Raw genomic sequence first — 9,545 nt, 5'->3', positions numbered from 1 at the left:
ATGAATGAATGAATGAATGAAACGAAGTTAGAATGAGTCTACGAATGGGTTCCAGCCCCGCCCCGGAAGCCACCTAGACTGAGGGCAAACGGGCGTGCCCAGGCCACTCTGCCCACACACCCTCCGTGCTCTCTTTTCTAGGGGGCGGTAAACTTAAAGCTCTTGCAAGTTTGTTCATATTTTAACTCGGCTGCCTCCAAGGCCTCCGTCATTCCCTTAGTGGCCACCAAATACACTTGATGGGCGCCTCCCCAGACCCAGCCCTCCACGGAGGAACGGGTCCAAGGACGCTCGGCGAATTCTGAAGAACTATAATTCGGTCTTCCGGCGGCCGCCCCCTCGGCCCTTCGAACACCGAGAGTTCTGGTTCCGACAGGCGCACCCGGAGTCCGCAGAGTCCAGCCCGGCCACCCGACACCGCCCGGCCCGCAGCCACCCGAGCCTGCCCTGGACCCCGCGGCCGCGCGACTGCGGGACCCGGGCTCGGCGCCACGGAAGGGGGAGCACAGGCGGGGCCCCGAGTGGGGCGGGCATGTGGGCGGGGCCTGGGTGGGGGCGGCCCGGGCATTGGCTCCGCGGGCCAGGGGCGGGGCTTTAGGGGCCACGGACCTGGCAGTGAGTTCACCGCCGGGATCGCCTCCCAGAGCCGCGCCGTCCAGCTCCCGAGCTTTCGCAGCCCGCGGGTCCGCCGCCTGCGCGCGTCAAGGTGAGTTCGGGCCGGGACTCTGCAGCCCGTCCACGACTCCCAGGGGCCCCCCTGAGAGGCCCATCCCCGTGGCGTCCCGTCCCGGCTCGCGCCCCGGCCCCTGTGTCACCCCCGCGCATGTCCTTTCCCGGGAGCCTCGGGCTCCAAGGTGTTTCCCGCCCGCGTGTCGGTCCCAGCGGCCACGCCCGCGCCCCCTCCGCCTGCAAGGGGCAGCGCATCCCGAACCCTAACTCGTGGTCCCGCCCTTCACCCTGAGCCCTCGCCTCCGCCCCACACCCGGGACGTGGGAGCGCCCTCCCGCCGCCCAGCGTCCCCGCCCGGGCTGGGGGTCGTATTTTTAGTCGATGGTGATGTGTCCTATCTTTAGCCGCGGCCGCGAGTGTCCTGAAACGGATCCGGGCTGGGTGCTCGGGCAGAGGGCGGGGAGGGGTCGGCGCCGGAACCCGAGCTGGGGCTGAGGAACCCGACCCGCGGGAGCCGGGGGTGGGGGCCTGCTCGCCCGAGCTCTGGCCCTGCGCCGAGCGGACACTCGGACATCGCCCAGGCCGGAAAGCACGCGGGAGGCTCCTCCCAGAACTTGGAGACCCTGGCAAGATCCCCGATCGTCCCTTTCCCCACCTACTGTCTGGTTGTGAGACCAGAACACCCCAAGAGAAGAAGATCCCTCATACGATCCGCATCTGATAAGCGAACGTGCCACTCCTTGGGGGGCCGCCCGAAGCGCGCTCGAGACCCTGGCTCGCGCAGGGACTCCTCTGAGATGCGGGGCGACAGAGCGCGCGCGCGCGCGCGCCACCTAGCGGCCGTGAGGCCGAGCGCCGCCCCGCACCGGGACCCCAAGGACCCGGGGAGACTCCCGCCCGCGAGCGGGACTCGCAGGCTGCCTCCAGGGCAGGCGGGAGAAGGCGGTCGCTTGGAGGGTGGAAGTATTCGGTTTTGATCTTGTTCGGAGCACTGTCCCCGGATAACCAAATTGCTTGAGGAAGGCCCTACAGCTCTTTGTAGAATGAATGACAGGGCTGACAGGGACCCCCAACCCTACCTGTCCTACATCTCTCATTTGCAACTGTGGCAGTATGGTCTTCCAGTAGCCCTCTGGTGATGGCTTTGTCAGCCCATTTTATTGATGGGGAAGGTGAGGGCCAGAAAGGAGACGCGTCTTGCCCAAGGTCACAGAGAGTCCCAGATGCAGATGGATTCAATTTCTGGCTCCTGATTTCGAGGTCAGGGGGTGGCTCTTTGAACACCATTGATGGGGAGTGGACTAGTACTCCTAGCCAAGGTAAGGGGCTGTGCCTCCTGCAAGTCATTCTTTCTGAAGGAGGCCCAGGGCTCCTGCCCAGGGCAAGCTCCCATCTGCTCCTCCCACTTCTGGGGAAAGCCACCCCTTCCCAGCCCCCCATAGCCTTGTCCTGATGGAGAACTCATTCTCATATCTCTTGCGAATTAGGGGAGAGGGGCAGCCAAATGGACTTAAATGGAGGTGGTCTGGGGACCGAGTGGCCCCAGCCTAGCTGGGAGCCTGTTTTTTTTCCTGCTCCCCAGCTTTCAGAGGTTGGGTGGCCCAGTGCATCAGAGCTATAGGGACCTGGAGGGGTACTGGGGCCCACTTTTCCTCTTCCCAGCTGGGCGACCTCAGCAACGTTAAGGTCTCTGAGGTTCAGCTTCTGCCTCTGTAGAAGGCAGTGGTGACACCCACCGTGCTGTGCCTGGGAACTTTCAAATGGGAACCGTGTGAGGGCAGCTGGAGACTGGGGTCTCACGCTTGCCAAATCCGAATCCTTAGGGCTTGATGATTGCAATTCCCAGCTCTCCCCTGGGTGGCTGACGCTGGCCCAACCCTTCCCCCCAGCCCCAGTTCTCCCCACATCTGGAACTGGGCGGGTACATCTGGCTCAGAGCGAGACAGCTGTCAGGGACGCCCAATTTGTTGTGGAAACACTCAGGCTCTCTCGGCGCACTCTGTGATGGGATGGGGGGGATGACAAATCCCACCAGTCTGCCCCACTCTTCATGAGTGCAAAGGAGGGAAAAGCTGCCCCAGGACTGCTCGCCTACCAAGGACAGAGGTCAGGTGGGTGTTGGCATGCCCCCAGGTCTGGCACGGTGATCACAGGTAAACGTCTGCTCCTCGAGTGAGGGGTGGGATCCCAGGACCTCGAGGCACCCACTGCCTCCCCCGCCCTCCACCCTCCGTCCAGCTCCTTCCAAGCTTAGCTGGAATTCTGCCACTGGAGAGTCACTCCTTTGTTTCCTGTTAAACTGCAGGTGCTCAGGGAGGGGCAAGATGTCCGGTCCCTGTGGCTCAGTGTGACTGACCTGGAGTGTCCGGTCCTGGGGTGGGGTTTCCTGAGTGAGGGCCTGGGCTGGGAGTTGGGACTCTGCCTCTCCTGCATCCTCCTTCCTTCTTCCTGTTCCCTCCTGCCAGCCCCTCATTCTTTCTTCACTCTGCCCAGGACTGAGAATGGGGCCTAGGACCGGGCCAGGCCTCCCAGCTGCGGCTCCGCCCCTCCCTGGCCCGTTTCCTACCTTCTCAGCCCCTTGGCAGCCTTCGGAGGGGGCAGTAGGGGAGGGGGGCTCATCTGGTTATCCTCTGGACGACCTCGGACACATTTCTTTGCCTTTTGTGTTCCAATTCTACATCTGGGCTCTCATATCCACGTTCAAGGCCAATCCCCAACCGTGGGAACGCCGAGGAGGGCCTGCCATGCTTCCTTCTTCTGTTAAGCCAGCATGACACCCCACCACAGTGCACTTATTTTTTCCACATTAAAAATAGCTTTATTTTTTTCTGACTACACAAATTATATGTGCACCTAAGTAACACATGCTTATTATTCAGATCTGGAGCTTATAAAAGTATGAAGAAGAAAGGCAAAATCATCTGAGATCTGCCACCTGGAGAGAACCGTCATCAGCATTTTGCCAACCATCCTTTTTTCAGTTACATAAATCATTTTCCAATAACAGTACCAAATATTACAGGTAATTTTTATCTAGGACACTCCTCTCCTCCCGTATCACTGACTCCAAACCCCTTCCCTGCCTTCCTCCTCGAGGTCTACACAGCCCGTATAACAACCCAGTGCTGGCTTTCCAGGTTCTCTCTCTCTCTTTTTTTTTTTTTTTAAAGATTTTATTTATTTATTTGACAGACAGAGATCACACGTAGGCAGACAGGCAGGCAGAGAGAGAGAGGAGGAAGCAGGCTTCCTGCAGAGCAGAGAGCCCGATGTGGGACTCGATCCCAGGACCCTGAGATCATGACTTGAGCTGAAGGCAGAGGCTTAACCCACTGAACCACCCAGACACCCAGGTTCTCTCTCTTTTTTTTTTTTAAATCAGATGTGCCCCAAACCTGCAACCATTTTTTTTTAAGATTTTTATTTATTTATTTGACAGAGATCACAAGTAGGCAGAGAGAGAGAGGAGGAAGCAGGCTCCCTCCCGAGCAGAGAGTCCGATGCAAGGTTCGATCCCAGGACCCTGAGATCATGACCTGAGCTGAAGGCAGAGGCTTTAACCCACTGAGCCACCCAGGCGCCCCACCCAGGTTCTCTCTTTTTATGTAGGATATAATCCTACTCGGATCGCATCTGTAGGTACACATACCTGCATGCATACATGGGGAAGGGGCAGAGCGGAGGGGAGTTGGTCACCGCTGTCAGAAATAGAATCTTTGGGATGCCTGGGTGGCTCAGTGGGTTAAGCCTCTGCCTTCGGCTCAGGTCATGATCCCAGGGTCCTGGGATCGAGCCCCGCATCGGGCTCTCTGCTCGGGAGGGAGCCTGCTTCCTCCTCTCTTCTCTGCCTGCCTCTCTGCCTACTTCTGATCTCTGTCTGCCAAATAAATAAACAAAATCTTAAAAAAAAAAGAAATAGGATCTTTTTTTTTTTAAGATTTTATTTATTTGAGAGAGAGCACACGCTTGAGTGAGGCAGAGGGAGAGAGAGAGAGATCTCAAGCAGACTCACTGCTGAGCGCGGAGCTCGACACAGGGCTCGATCTCATGACCCTGAGATCATGACCTGAGCCAAACCAAGAGTCGGGCGCTTAACCGACTGAGCCCCCCAGGTGCCCCAGAAATGGAATCTTCCATACTACCTTTGGCATTCTGCTTCTCTCCCTCATCAATGCCTTGTGTAGATCCCTGCCACATGTGTTCTGGGTCGGGTGTTTAAACGGGGCTGAGAGGAGGGTGATGGCAATGATTAAATGAGACGCATTTGCAGGGAACCCAGCAAAATGCCAGGCACAGAGCAGAGCCCCCCAAAATATTTGTACCCTCTCCACTGCATCTTCCCCTCAGGCGCTGGGCAGGGTGGAGGGACAGTAACTATGGCAGACTCGGTCCCGGAGCTGGGAGCTCAGCCCGGAGGAAAGAAGGGGAGCTCTGACACGACCTCACTTCTGGGTGGGATGAGATTGGGCCCCACGAAGGTGTCTATCATTCGGCCCTGTCGGCCGAACACCTGCCACGTGTCCAGGCCTGGCACGGACAGGTGGCCGAGACAGAGTTCACAAAATCTCTCTCCTCGGTCCAGTAGGGGACCAAGACAGATCTGTGAGACGTCCCCACACCAGCTTGACACTTGCTACGTCTTGCGGCACAGCTGATGCGCAGTGGGGGCTGCGAACCCGGGCAACAGCAATGAGCAGAACCAGAGACCCAGGGCGAGAGACCAAAGCCAGGACTTTGGATATGACTCTGGGCCTGTCACCCAGGTTCCCAGGCCTCCACTTCCCTCCTGGTCAGGAGAGGGGCTCAGTGCTGGTGATCCAGGCTCCCGGGGGCAGTGAGTCTGTAAGCGAACACGCGCGTCCTCCAACGTGGCTTCCCGCAGAGGAGTGGCCCCACCTGGGCTCCTGGGGCCGACACAGGGGCCCCAGAAATGACACCAACGCCTCTGCCTTGTGTCCTCCTGTCCCTGACTTGCACCTTTGGTGTTTCAGCTCTTCAGCCCCGCGGGAGACCCTTGTGAGAACAAGACGGGAGAGCGCGGCTGTCTCCGAGAGTCCCACGTCGCTGCTACCAGTTTTCCAGAGCATTTTCAACTCTTTTGGGGAGAAACCGATTCTTGTTGTCTCAGCCTTCTGACTTCTTTCTTTTTCTCATCCCTTGGGACATCTTCGGTCGCATCCCACACATCAGTCTTCGCCCTTCACCGAGGTTTTGGTGTCTGTGGCCGAGGCCGTGAGAGGAGGCCGCGGTCCCCACTGTCCCCAGCGCCAGCAGCCGGGCCTGGGCGCTGAGGTCACGATGTCCACCAAGGTGCCCATCTACCTGAAGCGCGGCAGCCGCAAGGGCAAGAAGGAGAAGCTGCGCGACCTGCTGTCGTCGGACATGATCAGCCCGCCGCTGGGGGACTTCCGCCATACCATCCATATTGGCAGCGGCGGGGGCAGCGACATGTTTGGCGACATCTCCTTCCTGCAGGGCAAGTTCCACCTCCTGCCAGGGACCGCAGTCGAGGGACCTGAGGAGGATGGCGCCTTCGACCTCCCCTTCCAGTTCAGCCGCACCGCCACGCTGTGCGGGCGGGAGCTCCCCGAAGGGCCATCCCCTCTGCTCAAGAACGCCATCTCCCTCCCCGTCATCGGTGGGCCCCAGGCCCTCACCTTGCCCACAAGCCAGGCCCCACCCAAACCCCCTCGCCTGCACCTGGAGACCCCGCAGCCTTCCCCACAGCCTTCCCCGCAGGAGGCAGGCGATGTGGACGTCTGGAGAATTCCAGAGGCTGACTCTGCCCACAATGGGCTGACCCCCGAGTCAGGGGCCGAGGAGCCCTTCCTGTCCCATGCCAGCTCCCTGCTCTCCCTGCACGTGGACCTGGGGCCTTCCATCCTGGACGACGTCCTCCAGATCATGGACCAGGACCTGGGCCACATGCAGATCCCCACGTAGGACCAAGGCTGGCCAGGCCGGGTGCTCAGGATGGAGTGAATGCTGGGAGGCAGGGGGCGATGCAGCCCGGGCCTGGAAGTCAGGATTCCCAAGGTCCCACTGGGTGGCCGCTGGCCAGTGATTTCTTTCTCTGAGCCTTTGTTTCCCTCCCTCCCAGGCTCTCCCTAGGGGCAGAGTGTGCCTCATTGCTTTCCCCTAAAACACACTAAGGACACCCGCAGAAGTCAGCCCAAAGGGCCCTGAGCACCTTGGGCCAGCAGGACCCCCACCGCCAACTGCTCCTCCTTCCCTCACCTCCCCTGGATGAAAGCTCTGCCAAGACGGACTCCCCTTTCCACCTGCCTTCTGTCTCAGCCCCGGGGGATGCCCTGATTGGGGGCAGGGTGGGGTGGGGGGAGGCATGGCATAGCCAGCCAGACCTTCGGCTCTGTGTCCTGGACCGGGAACATGGCATCGGTGACCGAATGTCCCTCGGTCCCACCCCCCTCCCATGACCAGGAGATTCTGGTCGCAATAAAACTTGCTGCTGCTGGTAGCTATGCTCTTTGCACCCTTGACCTAGCTTTCCTCCGGAAGGCAGACTGGTATCTGCGACCTGGGCTGACCTGGGGAGGCAGGGGGAGGACCCCACTCCCAGAAGGCTTAGTCCCCTTTGAAAGCTTCTGCCTGGGAGCAGGAACCAACCAAATGCCAACTGGGGATATTGCAATGTTGCTTCTGCTATTTACAAGAGGCGGCTGAGCACTGGGGTAAGCCAGGCGCCGTGCCCAGGCTGCTGGGGTCTATGGGGGAGACCCAAGAATGAAAAAATAAGCCCTGGTGCAAGGGACCAGCAGGTGCACCAGCATCAGAGGACTGAGGGCGCATGCAGGAGGGAGGGCCAGACCTGGGGCCAGGAGGGATCTAACGGAGCTCATCAGTGCTATTTAGTGAGCAGGTAGGGGGCACTCAAGCGCGTTCCCGGTGCCGGGGATATCAGACAGATGTGATCCCTGCTCTCCTGTAGCTTACATTCTAGTGGAAAAAAAATATTGAATTTGTAGGCAGGTAAGAGGATTTCCCACCATGTTGAACAACCGTGAAGAAAACAAGTTCGGGAATGCCTGGGGCAGAGGGCCCATGAGGATGGTCAGACATGATTCTGGCCCAAACCTGAAGGCTAAGATACACTCGCGCATAAGCAAAGGCACTGAGGCACCAGAGTGAATGACAGAGGAGCCGCCAAGTGGTGAAAAGAGCACCGATCTCTGGGTCTGACTTAGTCTGTGTGAGACTCAGTTTCTCCATCTCTAGAATGGGTCAACGGTCCTGACCTCGCAGGGTTGTGGGAAAAATTAGGGACAAGGTTTATGAACTGCCACATGGAAGGTACTCCAAAGTGGCTATGGACATAAAGGAACTTGGGGCTCGGGAAAGGCAGGACTGGGGAAACAGCTTGGAGTCAGCTGGGAACGGCTTTGCTTGCAAGGCTGAGCAGAGGCAATGGGGAGCTGCAGAAGCATTTTAAGCAGGAGAGACACGTGGTCAGATCCGGGTTTTAGCAGTTCGCTGCCCGAGCCAATGGAAGATGGACCGAAGGTCAGAGAGGAAGAAGCCACAGCAGGATGAGGAGACTTGGACGGGGAAGGGACACTGGGGATAGAGGAAGGGAGAGTGCTAAGGTGGGGCTTGTGTCAGATCGGTACAGACCACACAGGTGGCTGGAGACAAGTTCAAGCCTCGGCTGTCCCCTGCTTCCTTTCTCCGCTAGTTCTCCATTCTTCTGACCCTGCGGATCCCAGATTCCCTCCTTGCCCCCAGCCTTTCCTGCCTCCATTCCCTGTGTCAGATTTCATAGTGGGGGCTGATCGTGACCCAGAGGCATTTTGCTTGGCCACAGGACTGTGTGTGTGTGTGTGTGTTAAAATATACACAATATGAAACTGACCATTTTAACCATGCTTAAGTGTACAATCTAGTGGCATTAAATACATTCATGTTCTTCTGCAACAATCACCACCGTCTATTCCAGAACTTTCTTCTTTTCCCAAAGTGAAACTCCATACCCACAAAACACGAACTCCCCGCTCTCCCTTCCCCCAGCCCCTGGCAACCACCATCTATTTCCCGTCTCTCTGAACGTGACTGCTCTGGGGACCGGATGTAAGTCACAGGAGTCACAGGGTATTCGTCCTTTGGTGACCAGCTGATTTCATTAACCTGACATCTTCGAGGTTCATCCATGCTGCCACGTGTGTTGAAATGTCCTTCTTCTAAAGGCTGAACAATATTCCATTGTCTGTCTATCCCACATTCCGTGTATCCATTCACCCATCAGTGGACACCTGGTTGCTTCTACCTCTGGGCCATCGAGAACAAGGCTATACTGTCATTCTACATTTAATTTCTTGAGGAATCACCCCCCTATTTCCCATAGAACCCTCATCATGTTTCATCCCCGCTACACTACGTCTTTTTAATTTTTTTTTTAAGATTTTGTTTATTTGACAGAGAGAGACACAGTGAGAGAGGGAACACAAGCATGGCGAGTGGCAGAGGGAGAAACAGTCTTCCCGCCACGCAGGAAGTCTGATGTGGGGCCCTGGAATCCTGACCTGAGCTGAAGGCAGACACCTAAAGACTGAGCCCCCCAGGCACACCTTGTCTTTTTAATTTGAAAATTTTGCCATCACTAGAGATTAGCAGTTTCGTTATCAGTAGTGGGATTTTAACCCAGGTCTGTGAAACCCCAAAGCCTGTACCCGACTGCAACCCGCACCCAACACGGGTGCCACCCCAGACCCTGGTAAAGCGCGAAGGCAAAAGGCCTTCATAGGTAAGAGGTAAGCAGCTCCTTGCCCGCAGGATCCCTCTCTCGGTGCTTGAACGGCTCATCCCTTCTGCCTTGGAAAGGGAAGACAAGCAAAAAAGCAAACCTTCCTTAGAACTTTGCC

At 57.7% G+C, this 9,545-nt stretch overlaps 1 protein-coding gene across 1 annotated transcript; it reads left to right on the top strand.

The window, feature by feature from the left end:
* The first annotated feature begins 642 nt into the window (after positions 1–642).
* Positions 643–8,606, top strand: CDC42EP2 (CDC42 effector protein 2). The gene is made up of 2 exons (XM_080816877.1): positions 643–706; positions 5,661–8,606. Exon 2 carries the CDS (start codon positions 5,968–5,970, stop codon positions 6,610–6,612), a length of 645 nt encoding a protein of 214 aa, XP_080673003.1. The 5' UTR covers positions 643–706; positions 5,661–5,967; the 3' UTR covers positions 6,613–8,606.
* The last annotated feature ends 939 nt before the right edge of the window (positions 8,607–9,545 follow it).

The sequence above is a fragment of the Martes martes genome (assembly GCF_963455335.1).
Source record: "Martes martes genome assembly, chromosome: 10".
Lineage (NCBI taxonomy): Eukaryota > Metazoa > Chordata > Mammalia > Carnivora > Mustelidae > Martes > Martes martes.
This window is presented reverse-complemented; position numbering and strand designations above follow the sequence as displayed.

Coding starts and splice junctions, on each gene's coding strand:
- CDC42EP2 (XM_080816877.1), top strand. CDS start 5,968: ATGTCCACCAAGGTGCCCATCTACCTGAAGCGCGGCAGCCGCAAGGGC.